At 41.5% G+C, this 14587-nt stretch overlaps 1 protein-coding gene across 2 annotated transcripts in view; it reads right to left on the bottom strand.

Moving 5' to 3' along the window:
• Window positions 1-3733: 3733 nt before the first annotated feature.
• CBFB (core-binding factor subunit beta) overlaps window positions 3734-14587 on the bottom strand; it is a 38465-nt gene continuing 27611 nt past the window's right edge. For both annotated transcript variants that reach the window (XM_088534587.1, XM_088534586.1), the window contains exon 6: window positions 3734-4086. In XM_088534587.1, the coding sequence (XP_088390713.1) occupies window positions 4064-4086 (23 nt within the window). In that variant the 3' untranslated portion in view covers window positions 3734-4063. The remainder of the gene's footprint in view (window positions 4087-14587) is intronic.

Below are 14587 nucleotides of genomic sequence, written 5' to 3'. Positions count from 1 at the left end.
CGGAGCAGCTGGAGTCACCATAGAAAAGATAAGGAAGAAATGTGCAAAATGAGAGAGCCATCGCCTCCCGTGGAAGAAAGAGGAATGTAGGAGGGAAAAGATGAAGTGATTTCCTTAGGCCCATAGCACCCTGCCCGGGAAGCCCAGGGCGCTCAGCGGGAAGGTTATGCGCAGCAGAGACCAGGCCGAGCAAGAAACACACTCGTTTCCACCTCCTTCCCCTCCTAGGGATACCCGGGATTCCTACGAAAGCGCCAAAGCAGTGACCAAATTCACTCACTTTCTGCACATTTTTTCCCCACTCCTGAGCTTTGGGAAACGCGCCCGAGGCAGTGGGGGAAGTTCACTTATCTCCATCTGTAACCGAGAAAGCTATTTATTAAAAGTTACTCAAACTGTTAGCGTAAGCAGCCCCGGCGGATGAATATGCATGTGCTGGGATTTACACTGTGCTGCAGCGGGCGGGCAGGATGCAAAGCAAATGAGTTATAGGAAATGCTGCCTATGCAAATGTGCAGCTCTCCTATAACTTCTTGCTATAATTCTCAACCCTGGAAGCTTTTTTTTTTTTTTTTAAATTCTGTAACTTATTTGCATTGGAAATGCGGTAATAAAATAATGCATGGTAAATAACGCAGTTGTATTTCTATGCGGACAGGACAGATTCCGAAATGTGTTAGCGAGAAAGGGGAGCCCTGAACCAGCAGGGGATTAAAAAATACGGAAGTGCTGTCAAACCGCGCAGCTGCGGACCCCTCCGAAACCAACATCTTTCACTGAACGTCCCAGCCCTTTACCTGAAGAAGGCTTGTTATCAGCAAACCAGACTCAGCACCATAAATTACGGGAACAGAAAAGTTACTGTTTTCACCAACAGTCTCATTTTCATAATTTCCTGCTAGCAAAAGGTGGGGCGAGAACCCAGACCGGAGCAGCTGATAACTGTCTTTGCCTTGAAGAGTGAATAGGAGAGTCATTCATTTCAGGTTTGGAAGTAAAATAGACTAAACAGTTAATACTCTGAATTCCAGCAGGGTTAGAAAGAGGTCACATAACTCCAAGGTGTTTTTTTTTTTCTTTTTGATATCATAATTTACCACACTCGATTTTCTCAGGCTGGGTTCCAGGTTGTCTTTGTCCTTCTGCATTGGGGTCTTTCATTTCCAACCTCAACGCAGCCCTGCCCAAGTCACACAAAATCACAGAAAACAGCATAACCACCCTTATCCTTTAGCATTAGGTGCTTAAGCTGGACTACCAACTATTTCAGCAGCTTCAGAAGCGGTTTTTGGGTGTAGCACGTAATGTTTGCGTTCCCCCCACGATACTTTAGCAGACTTCCTTAATTTATACATGCAAACGACCTCTGGTTTAGCCTCTTTATTAACAGCTGCCATGAAACCAGGCACATAAACAGCGCTGCTCTTCTCCTGTGCACCCGAGACACAGTCTGGCGAGGTTGAAAGAAAATTTATTTACAATAATTCAAGGGGAATTCCGATTTCAAAGTACTTGTCTTCTTAATATTCTTTTGTCTAAGAGGGGTAGGGAAGCAAATTAAGCATCTTCTCCAGCAGTGACAGTGTTCCCTTACTCTGAAAGTTCTGAGGGCCATCAGCACCCTGGGTGATAGTCCCGGACAGAGGAGGATGCTTGGGTTAGTGTTAAGTGACCGCTGGATGTCACTATTGCTTTAAAAAAAGGGCATCAAGGTGGATTTGCAGATGGAAAACATGACCCGATATCCCATTAACCCTCCCCGAACACAGAGCGTGTTAGTGTGGAGTAGCAGGAGGTCCCAAATAAAGCCCACGGCAACTTGTTTTCACTACACAGAAGTTTATTATGAAAGTTAAACATACAACACAAAAAGTAGCAAAAGCAATCCTGGAGCTTAAGGCAACTCTTACAGGAGATGAATTCGAGAAAGATGATGCAACTTCAGTTTAAATAGGAATTATGAAAAATATCAAATTGCATCAATAACTTAAAATGCACTTTAAAAAGTCTGCACTAACCAGCAGAGGGGAAGGGCTTGTAATCTTAATGCCAGCATTAAGATATCGTAAGCAGCAGAATGCTAAATGATGATAGGGAAAGTTCAGTATTTACACAAAGATAGCAACGCTAGTATCTGGTAGCATCATTTCCTGTGTACTTATGGTTTAAAACCACAGTCTGAAACATTAGGAAAACCTTTTAAAATAAATCTTCAGACTATTCCATCAAAAATACACAGATGGCAGAGAAGATCCAAGGCCAGGGATGTGTGCGTGCGTGTGTGTCCCTTAAATAACTCATTGCAGCAACACTTTAGAAAAATTATTTCTTTGGGGGAAAAAGAGCAAGAAGAATACGTGGCCACAGAGTGAAAAAGGCTATTTCCCAAGTGAATCACATTTAAATTGAAGTATCAAAATATTTCTATTGATGACATTTCTCACAGTTTACAGTTATTGACATTTAAGTGAATGTTAAATATTCACACTATTAACATACAAAGGTTCTCCTTCACATTGACATTTACTCATGTTTTTGCAAGACCTCTTTTGCATCTTTTTTGCCGTTAATGAGGAATGTAATCATCTTAATGACAGAATTAAAGATTTAACCGTTCTAACCACACAGAGATTCTGGTTTCAAAATCGTTCTTAAAATGCTGAAGCTAGATCACTTGTTTAAAAAAAGGTATCTAAATGACATTTTAATTATTCAGGCTGTACAGAAAGCACCACATTTTTGACGATGCCAAATGACATCACATTTCCAATCCATTTTCTTAGAGTATTGGATGCAATTAAAAACGTGAATAAATCCATTGATCAAAACCCCCAAAATCATTGACACAAATTAATTCATCCCAAATCTTACCCTGTTAGAAAATGCAATATATACTGCAATGTAGTTTTAACTTGCATAAGGTTTTAACAGAAGTGTCCTATGCACAGTATGAGATTTTCTGCACACAACCTCATCTCAACTTTTCACCATTCAGCACAACTTTACAAAAAGCGTAAGATATAAAATATACTTAAAGCAGCTATCTTTAACGTGATTTAATACATATCACCTTGGCAGCCGATCACTTTTGTTCCCAGTTTAACATGCTGTCGAATCTCATCAGAGTTGCAGTATCCCTTTTAAGAACTATTTAAAAAAATCCCTGAATAAAACAGAAGCCAGCCTGCGACTTCCTATGAGTTTCAGTAAAGTACTATATACAGGGGTATAATGACCACTCAAACTCACTTAATACAGAATAAAATCTAAGACAGATACTTGGGCAGAATGCATGAGTATACACACACATATGCACATGGGTGTATATATGTTATATATATATATATATATAAAGATATTATCATTTAAAAAGTGGAACTGATGAATTGTTAGCAGTTAAAAGCATACTGCAACTGTACCTACAAACCTGCCTGGTTTGAAGTTTGATTCCAACAGCTCTGCGTCACTGGGTTTAGCTTGGAAATATGCAAAATAATGTCAGCAGTTTTCAAAAGGTCTTGCAAATTTAGAAAAAAAAAAAAAGAAATCGGAAAGAAAGGTAAGAATGCATATCTAAAATGAAGCAGGAGCACAACGAGGACAATCAAAATTTCCAAAAGCCCATATTAAAAAAAAGCTTGGAATGCACTGGCTTCCAGCAGTTAAAGAAAAAAAAAAGCTGTAATACCTTGACCTATTTAAGTGACAATTTTTATTACAGTTGAGAAATATGTTTTTATAGCTGCATAAGTTTCCATTTCACTAAAATAGTGCCAACAAAAATAAGTTTGCATAGAAAAACAAAATTTCAAATCGCCACTGGCTACATGCTTGACATGGGAAATGCAGGTATCGTAACATAAACATAGTGCAAACCATGGCAGTTCCTGGTGATTTTCACTGCCGCAGGTCAGGAAACAGACCATAGAATACCCAGTTATCACAGTTTCTGGTCTTTTCATCTATCCTTGGCCAAGGAGAAGCAATGCATGTGTGCAGACCCGTGGCTGCTGTCGATTAACGGAGTTTGAGGTCATCGCCGCTTCCTAGGTTGGATCCAGGACTAGGGTCTTGTTGCCTTCTTGCCTGCAGTAAACGGATGCGTTTAGGATCCAAGAAGTGGTTTGGGAATCATGTTTTGTTAAGCATATTAAGCACATGCAAAAGACCACAGACATTTCTAAAGCAGAAAATCTACATTTCAAACATGACCCAAGACATGCACTTTTAACATCAAAACCATCCCCTCTGCCCCCATCCCCTCCCTCGCCCCGAGAAGACCCCTGGGGCTGGGCTGCTCCTCAGCACCACTCCACGTCAACAAGCGACTCGGAGACGTTAGGCAAGACTTTTGTGCCTCTTCTGCCAAAAAGAAATACCCAACAAAAATGTTTTTTTTTTTTTTTGCTTTGAATTTCCCTTCAGTTAACTGTTTCTGGAAATGCTCTGCATAAATGCTCTCCGGATCAGGATCTTCAGGAGAATGACTACATGGCAAGCTGGCACAGTCGGTCACCTTGTTCCCGGGTACATCCCCCACACACAGTGTTTGTGCAATGAACATTTACTTGAGCTCTCTTTGGGAACAAAGAGACTTCCCCATTTATACATTATTAACAACCAGTACAATTTAATCTATAGGTTTTAACTGAAACCGTTGATACTTCTTGAAGTTGCAGTTCCTCTGCAGCAGATATTTCACTTTTGTGTCAAGCCTATATAATTAGCAATAATTCAAACCTGAGACTGCTCGGGTACTTAGGACATCATAATGTCAGTTCTCCTTCAAAATAAATGGCTCTGTTAAACTGTTTGAGTTGACAGCAATTTCAAGAGGAAATTAAGGAGAGTCAATATCGGTTACACTAAAAGGACTGTTACAATTACCTCCACCTGAGGAATGAGCATATACATAGCTAGCAGATTTGTCCTGTGGGGCAGAAGGGCTCCTTGCCTGCTCATGTGTTTTAAGAGCTATCCTTTAAGGGACGCAACATGACCAGGGAGCACCCCCTCCATGCACACACCCTAACAGCCATGCATACAACTCTGTTTCAGTGCGAGCTTCCCAAAAATGCAATGCTGAATTCTTCCCTGCTTTGCTTGGAAAGCAAGATCTGCTTAAGAAAGAAGTTATTCTTCCTAAATTAGGGGTATGCCAGTTTAAAAATAAATTCCAGGAGCAAAAAGATATTCAGCTGTAAGAAGACTTCAGAAGTGCCTGCTTTTTCAAAGGAATTAGCAAAAGGAGCTAAATACGCATTTTAAAGGGCAACTAAGATTTCATGCAGCTGGAAAGAAAGCCCGAGGTGTGTGGGGCCAGCCAGAGCTTGCTGAGGGCTGACGATGTCCTGTGCCACTTCTGCAGCTGAGCATCACGCTCCTTCCCCTTAATTCACGCAGGGCCAGAGCATTTTGTCTCCTCTGCTCCCATCCAGACTGGTTTTAAAGCTCTGGGCTGGGGACACGGATTTGCTTCCTCCGTGTCCCCAACCTCCCCGTCTTCTCTTTGCCCTCCACCCGGCACAAGACACCCCTGAGCTTCTCCTCCGCGCCTAGTGCTCACAGATCACAGCTCTCGACTCATCACCTCAAACCCCAACCACACTCAGGGCCTTGGGAGCCAGGCAGCTTATAGCCAAAAACCGATCTTAGATTTAATTGCCCAACGCTAGTTTCGCAGCCCAAGGCTGGGTAACAGGGCGCCACGTCTTCAAAATCTGCCCACAGCTACCAAGATCGTTCGCTAAAAATTGCCCGGAAAATGTCGAAGAAGAAGTTTCTGTCAGTGAGACTGAAATCCCAGGAATATTACTGACCTCAAAGACTCTAACAGCTACAGCCGTCTGGAGAAAACTGAAGACGAGAAGCATTTATTACCTCTTATTATTACCCCTCCTGACAGATTTTTATTTCGTGGTGAGGATCAGCTACATTTGCTAGTAGCACACACTAATATTGATATGTTGCAATGCTGCAATTAAGTACTTTAAAAACCTCTCAGGCACTTAAATTTCAAAGCACTACTACTATTCTGGGAACATCCACAACATTAGCCTTTTTTTTTTTTTCTTTTCTTTTTTTAAAGACACACGAGCATCTCGATATTTTTATGTTTGCAGAGTGTCAGGCTGGCACCTTGCCCTGTAACTCACAGGGTGCTGCAGAAGGCACCGGGGCCACATTCCCAGCTGGTGGGAGCCATCACTTCACCAGCGCGGGTCAGCGGAGCTCCAGAAAGTCCCCAAAATGCCGGCAAATCAAGTGACCCCCAGCCCGTCACACAGAGTCAGGCCCACCCCGGTGACACACGCGGCTCGGGCACTCACCCCGTGCGCGCGGCAGCGCTGAATAATACGAGTATTTCAGCTGAACTGTGACTAAGAGTGCCGTGACGGCTGCTCGCACGCGCTCCTGGCCCTTTCTGACTCATTTGGTGACAGCGAGGCCGCCTTCCTGCCACTGCCGCGCGCGGCGCCGCGCACGCGGGGCCTGCCGCCCCTGAGGCCTCCACCACGCACGGCCGGGGCCCTTGGCTCCCCCCAGGGCTCCTTCTCCACACATCTCCCCTCACCGACCCTTCTTGCTTCGCTCTGCTTGCAAGTGCAGCGGTCACCGGTAGGAGAGGCCGTCCTGCCTCCCTCTCCTTCTTAAACAAGGATTTAAAGCTGTATTTTCCTATTCTGAGCGGGCTCCAAGTCCATAGGATAAATCCTTACAGTAATCAGCATATTTTCAGGGAGGCTGCTCCCCCCGTTCCTCCTTCTTCAGAGGCCACAGTGCCATTACCACTCAGAATCGCAAATTGTAACTATCACATTTGATATCTAATGTACTTATGTATCTATTAGCACGTATCTATATAGTCAGCCAGATTTTAGATTTCGGGGAAGACCTCTTACTCTGTCTACATTGGCCATACTCTGACTAAAGGAAGTGATCTGTTTTTCATATGTGAAGAAAACCATAGAAATTGCTCAAGAGTATACTGAGATGTTTTGCTTATAACTGCCTCTCTTCTAGGAAGAACCAAAGGCATGTGCTATCTTTAAGAGTTACCAAAAATCTTACTTATATCGAGCTATTTTGTTACTAGTTTTGTACTCGGCACACATTTTTTTACGCTTACTAGAAAAACCAGCGAGTTAACGCTGCTGTACTTCTGCTTTTAAAAGCAACAGAGTTTCCTCTTCAGAGCCCAAATTATACGCACAGCAATTTTATTGTCAAATTCCAATGCGGACTCCAAGGTACCAGGAGCATATGGTTGCACTTAGGCTTTTGCTAAAGTGGCCTTTTCTTTCAAAACATATGAAAAAATCCACATGATTTACAACATCAGCGCGACTCACGGGGTTTGCAGAAGCCACTACTGAACAACTACCAGATTTGGCCTTTCAAGTGACACGCAGAAGGCATGACAAATTACCCTCGAATGCCCTGAAAATGGTCATTACACTATCGTGCTCGGAGATGGGGATAAAGGTGTAATTTTGCATTTTGGTAAAGGGGATTTTCACCCCAAACTTCTAAACACCGGCGTGACAGCTCAGCCTCGCGCAGCAGCACTTCTTTATGTGCATTGGACGACGATGTATGAACACGTACATGTGGAACATCCTCATCCTGCCACTCGGGGCCCTGCCAAAGCACATGAGCACAGTGTGCAGTCACTACTGCTGTGCTTTACATGTTGAAAAAGTTTTACAGCTCTATCTAAAATTAAAAACACTCCAGCATTGAAACACGGCCATTTCTGAAATCAAAAACAGCAGAAATTACCTTGTATACAGACAGCACGCTAATGTATCAGGAAGTAAGTGATATTTTTGGCTGCTGACAAAGGGCAAAACACCACTTTTCATTAAAAAGAATGCCACAAGGTTCTTAATGTTCCCTTGCAGGAGAAATCTGCCCACCCGTGTAGTGGTAGCTGCAAGATCTCTTCATGGTTTATTACGGGAAGCTAAAAGTTCCCTTTTACAGATGTAAAAAATGGCGATTTCCACAATTCTCTCCGCTTTGGTTCCCACACTCTCAGCCCGGCTAATCAGTTTTCTGAACTGCAGCACCTGCTGTAGCTTTTGAAATGTGTCTTTCATGACTGTGAAGCCAAGCAGAAGCACCAGAATTGCTCTCGGCAAGGAAGCAATGAACCCAACTCCGAAGATACAGGAGACTTGCTTCGATTAAAAGACATGCATTTATTTTTTTGCAAGTGGAAAATGGAATATTCTGCTATGAGTCATGAGAAAACAGTAGTTATTCATCTTATCTCGGCGTATTTCATTTTTCAGGGAAATGCCAATTTTAAATTTGAAGGAGGAATACAGTGAACATTACTCAGCCGCTACTTAGTGAAAAGCTCTAACCTCTAATATACTTGTTTGAGCTGCTAAAGGATCCTCTGTGTCAAATCTGGAGTTCCCAAAGCGCTACAGCAGGAAGGGTGCTGGCACCAACACTTGCAAGGCTGTGAGGAAGCACAGAGATCCCACCATGCTGGTAGTGCTCCCAAACTGAATGTGCTTTAATCAACACCAGCCGTTTCCTTCCAGATATCCTGGAATTGAATAGTTAATGCCATGGATGCACAGTGAGTTTCAAAACCCCAAAATACTCCACACTCAGCTTTCAGCACATGAGGCCATGCAAACCTTCTGCAATACGGAAGGAATTAGAACTGGCCACAAGCCAGTTCAAACCTCTAAAGTAGGAGATGGTATGATGATGGACTGAAAGAATTGCAGGAACGTATTTGGCAAAAATAAAAAAGTTTCAAAGCCTCCTATAACATGCTATTCTAGCTTTACTCATGCTGAGTTGGTTACTGACACCACAGGGTGAGTAACTACTAACAAACAGGAAAGGCTGTAACAAAATCACTCTGGGCTTGAGCACAGACAAAAGCAAAAGCAACTTATTGCAGCAGCTTATTCCTACGCTCACTTCAGCCCTCTGTTCCTGAGCTTTCGCCAGCTCTAAATACAGCCTAACTAGGGAAAAAAAAAACATACTAGACTGTAGCTCTGTTACTTTTCTTAATAAATGAGAAAGTCGTTGAATCACTAAGGAGAAATTGTGGCTCTCGTGGACAGGGAGCACGTTGGAGCATTTCCACGCCTTACCGGGGCGCTGAGGTAAAGGCACTTCCAAGAACAACAGTGACTAAGGGAGAAGGCTCTGACCCAAGCTGCAGCCTGGCACGCGGTCACCAGCGCCCATGTGAATTTTTAAAGCTGGCTTTGAAAGAGTTTCTCCAACTTTTTGTGAAAATAATGCTAGCCACCACTGCCACACTATTTGGGCCTCGTTTCTACTTGCAGTAATTCATATTTACCTCTATCAGCCCCAAACTCTGCAGCAAGTTCTGTACAAAGTCTTAGACAGGACCTGTCAAACGTAAGCATCCGTAACCCAATGTGCCTTATAAGACGGGCGCCTAAAACAGAAATGACAATGAGCCTCCTTTTCTATGAATCACTCAAAACAAGTGGTCAGAATTGGGATGTCTGAATACAAGGCAGTAAAAATCTCAAAAACAAGCGGCCCCTGGGCTGCTTATACCCCTGGGATGCTGGCGAAAGGCAGGGAAGGGAAGAGGAGGATTTGGAGAAGGGCTGTCATGAGGAGTAGCCAAAATAAAGTCTTTCTGCAGACAACTCCACTGCAATTCTTTAATTGCATTCTGGCAGCTCCATACTGCTGAAAGAGAGAGAGCAGATGCATTATATGTGCCTTGGAATCTGTCATCTATAATTTACTAAATAAGTGAAAAAAAAATCAGGCTATGTTATGAAAAACTAAACAGTCAACATTTGGATTCTCTTAGAATAATTGTCAACCTCCTGAAAAGAATTAAAAGCAAAAACAAAAGGCAACAACAAAACCCTTGAACTTGAGAACACGTTGCAGATTTTCTCAAAAAGAGGGTGCGTAGGGCTCAAAAATCACCAGCTACAAGTCGAGCTCCTCCTCAGATTTAAATACTTAATTATTTTTTAGTGCATTATCAGTCCTGCTAGCTCAGGCAGATCAGCACGACGGAAAGCAGCAAAACTGAAGGCTCCTGTCTAAATCCATGGTTGCTGCTACCTCCTCCTGCAGATGTTGGGGCACCATTAGGATTTGGTGCAGCCCTCCTTTTCAGTTACCGTGAGCAATACAAGACGCAAGAGAAGGGGAGGCTCAGCATTAAAATCAGCCAAGCTGGGTCACTAACCCGTGCCAATAATGACAATTTGTAGTAGCACTTCCTGAGTGGTGGCTGGCCTGGTGGAGCAGCCATACACACCACAAAGATCCATTTCGAGCATCCAACAAACTATTTCCAAGGAACAGGGAGCCTTAAGCCACTGCAAGGTCCATATCTTTGCTTAAGATGGTTATTTTCCAAGGGAAAAGGCTTGCAAGGCTCCCTTTTAGAAGGTAACGTTTGAAGGTTGGTACAGAGGTTATAAATTTATAATTAATATTGATTGCCTCCAGACAGCATTTCTCTGTTGCTCAGCCCCTTTCTAACCTTCATTGACTGAAAGAAGATGCTTATATTACAGTATTCCCCGATTTGCAAAATTGATCTTCCCTGCACTACATTATTCAGCATTGATTCTGCAAGGCACAAATTGTTTTTTGGATATATGCACTCATAGCACTTTTATACCAACACTAGTAATTTAGAAGTTTCTGCAAAACAAGCTCGTCATAATCTCACTGGTCTCCTTGTATTATGCTCACCCCAGAAAACCTTTTAAGGCAGTATATATGCAGGTTTCTTTTTAAAATATCTAATATAAAACCAGACTTATGCTATACATATAGGCATGCACCAAGCCTGCACTGTACTCTGTATGGAAAACACAATCTGTTGTTTTTTCAACATTCAGAAACCTTTGTTAAACTTTTTTTTTCCCCTAATCATTGCAGGTCTGAAGAATACAAGAGATCACAAGGACTGATGAAGTTTGTTGCAGAACAAGTTTTGAGAAAGCTCAGAACACAAGAGTTTAATGAGAAAAAATGAGACATTACTAGAATATTATATTTGCTTCTTAAGCAAGTTATATTTAACCAAAATACATGCATAATTGGTTAGAGTATCTGTTTACGCTGCTAGATTCAACTTAATTTTCCTTTGCTTTAAATAAGAAAGGAGGAAGAGCAACTTCCCTCATTAGAACCTTGAAGGGAGTATAAAAAAAAGCAGCTCTATTACTTGATTTCTTACTGCTCGTCAACTGCTCGTCAACTGTTGCCTCTCTTTAGGAACTGTCTGAGATTTCAGAGCTGACAGACTGAGCATAATTAAAATGAAACATATTTCTCATTTCAACTCAAAAAACAGTTCTGCAAAGAACGTGGCGAAAACTGAGGACAGAACTGAGGATTTAAGACTTAGGTGAATTTTTATTCCAATAACTTTTGTAAGTTTTTCTATACTTCTGGTGTCTTGGGGAAATTTCTAGTGGAAGCAGCAACAAAAATTTTCAAAACTGAGTTTGTTTTTTTTTTCTTTCCAGAAAAATGTGAAGCTTTTTAAAAATGGGAATTTCATGCAGCTTCCTAAAATGGCTCTCCTTACCCATTAATGCACTTTATATTTAGCACAAGACCGCAAGCAGACAAGATTGCTAGACTAGACTGTTTTAGGGAAGAACAATCCACTTTGCTTCTCTACTTGCAGCACTGCTAAAACAAAGAGCACTGCAGGACTAGGGGAAATGGACGCAAAATGGAAAAATGTTACATTTCAAAAATACCTCATTGAACAAACTGCACCAAAAAACTGGGCACAAATACAACTGGGGTAAAGCAATCAGTAGAGCATCTTTAGTTAGGCTCAAGACTAGACAAACTAAGCTCTTTGAGACTGCTTTTGGGAAGGTTTTATATAGGCAGACTATTTTCAACGTGTTGTCATGCCACTAACTCGCGGCCCTGTGAACCTCTCAGGGTCCATCCGGACAGCGCAAGGCGCTTTCCATCACGTCACCGAGGGCAGAGCAGGGAACAAAAAGCTGAGTTTTTTACATATTGCTCAAGTCTTTCGCTAGCCAGTGACCACGGTTATTTCTACAGCTTATCTTGACACTGCACTCCTGCCGTTCACACACATCACAGAGAGAAAAGTGGTAGAAACTGCTGCAAAAAGTAGAATTTCACTTATGTTCCTAATTTTAACTCTTCCAAAAAATCTGGGGATAAAGACATAATGAAAAACTATGCATGTCTCTGATATCTCTTCAATCTCCTCATTCTCCTTTTATTATTTTATCAAAGGGAAACAAAGCACATAAATTTCAAGTTCATATGCCTGGTTCAATCATGTAAGATCCAGAATATACCAGTAAAATAATGACCTTGGTGCAAGTTGATCATGGTTTGGCACTCACTTTTGTTGCAACAAAACTGTTTTTAGGTGGTATGAAGTCATCAAATAGTGTAAGTTTGCTAAGCAGCCCAATGCTCCTGAAGTCAGGGAAAACTCGCACAATTATGTATTTTTACAACAAGCCTTGGGGATAAGGCCTTTCTCCACGTGCATCATTAAATATTTACTGCCACAACATCCCAGTGTTTTCACAAAAGCAAATACAATATTAATTTTGAAGACATTAACTTAGAGCACTCACCAACTTCAAAAGCATCTCTAAAACAAAGGAATTCTGAATGCGGTGAGGCAAGATTTGTGCTATCTGAAGTGACTAACCTACATAAGTTGACAAAGACCAGAAGCATCTTGTATTCAAAACTGAATCTATGTTAAATCGAAGGCACTTCAACTCAGAGGCACTTAAGAACAGCAATTAAAGTTCATAAATCCATTTGCACCTGAAAGTGTTGTACCATCCTATTCACATTAGATAAGTGCTGTAATTGCAAAAGAAAAATAACACGGTCACTTACGGAAATTTGAGCGTTATCTACCAAAACCACTGCTGAGCTCAGATGCAAAATTGATTTCACTAAAAATAAAAACCTGCTATGGTACCAATGCTGTGAACAGAAAGCACAGCATCTAATGTAAGGATGGCAAATCTGATAGTGCTCTGCCTCTTTTTTTTTTTTTTTTTGAAGGACAGTTAATAATAAAAATTAGAATAGTAGATAATTATTTCTAAATTGTTACCACACTTGCTGTCTTCCTCCCCTTCAAAGTGTCCCGTTCTAACACCCAGCTACCCCATCCATAACCCAAACCACTTTAACTGATCAGCCACCTATTCCGGCGTCACTTTTTGGCAGGAACATGCCACTTTGTTTGGAAAATCTGCACAGAGACTTAGAAGAGGGAAGCTTTTCTACAGAGAGCGCTACATAAATAAAGAATCGAATCCCTGATCATTTTCATATGCTGCCAGGCTTTGGATGGATGAATGTTTCCACAGAGCTGGCGCCTCTGCTTTGGGTAGGAGTGGGTGGAATATTGTAAGATTCCCCTTCCCTCCCCCTCTAAACCAGAATCTGGTCTCTATTAAAGCCATTTCTGCTATAACACTGGTCTGAAATAGTTTGATTTTACACAGTGCTGCAATTTCTGTAACCATCTTTGAACAGGATCTCATCACTATTAAAGTCTACCAGCTTCTAGTTATACTGTCCGGGCCAAGATTTTTAAGTTCTGGTAATGATGAAAGATGTAGATATATGACAGAAAAAGAAGTCCTGCTTTGGGAAACTCCAACCAAAAGTAGTACAGCATAAATAAAAATGTGCTCAGCACACTTGGAGTCCACCTTTGCTAACCACCCTGCAAGAACTTCATCAAATCCCATCTCTGTAGGTCAAGCTGCATCTTCAGTTCTACTATTGAAATTACACAAGCAGCAGGCAACAAGGTTTGACTAACATTTCAACAACTGTCAGCAGTGCAATCACCACAGGGGAACAACTGACCAACCGGATTTCCAAGGTGACCGAGTGTGTGAATGCTGGAAAATCTGATACAGGTCATAAATGCAACAAACGGGAATATGCAGCAGGATCCCTTGTGCACCCCTTCCCACAGATAATTTATATGGTCACGAGCACTGGACGCCAGGCCAAAAATGAAAGGATCTAATACATGAATCATTTCTCCAAAATATCCTGATTTTTTATCAGTCTTAAGACTGAGAGTGCAAAAGCTCATCTGTAAACGTTTCAGATATGTAGTCAGGAAAATTTCCCCAAAACACACAAATAAAGACTGAAATCTAAAAAACAATTGCAGAACTACTACTAATTGAGGCAAAAAGGTGTTACATATTAAATAAACACTGCACAAAATACATATACATTGTACACTAAAATAAAACTGAACACACAAATTTATTGCAATTTTAAAAATCATGCATTTTAATTACATAATCTACAAGATCCATTCTGCTTAAACACAATTTAAATAAAGCTTTTGTCCTTTTCTTCCTTTTTGTAGGTGATCTGTGTCAGTGTTTTAGAGATGGGATAACATCTCTTCTTCTACTAAGAGAAAATGGCAACTAATGAGATCAATTAATAGCAACTGCCTGTTGTCTTATCAAAACCAATATATTTTGGGAAGTTACTGAACTCTGTCCCTGCAGCTGCCAGGGATGCTGCTTTTTGG

This window comes from Tinamus guttatus, unplaced genomic scaffold (assembly GCF_059628265.1).
Source record: "Tinamus guttatus ecotype Peru unplaced genomic scaffold, ASM5962826v1 Tinamus_guttatus_pri_ptg000576l, whole genome shotgun sequence".
NCBI classification, from domain to species: Eukaryota; Metazoa; Chordata; class Aves; order Tinamiformes; family Tinamidae; genus Tinamus; species Tinamus guttatus.
This window is presented reverse-complemented; position numbering and strand designations above follow the sequence as displayed.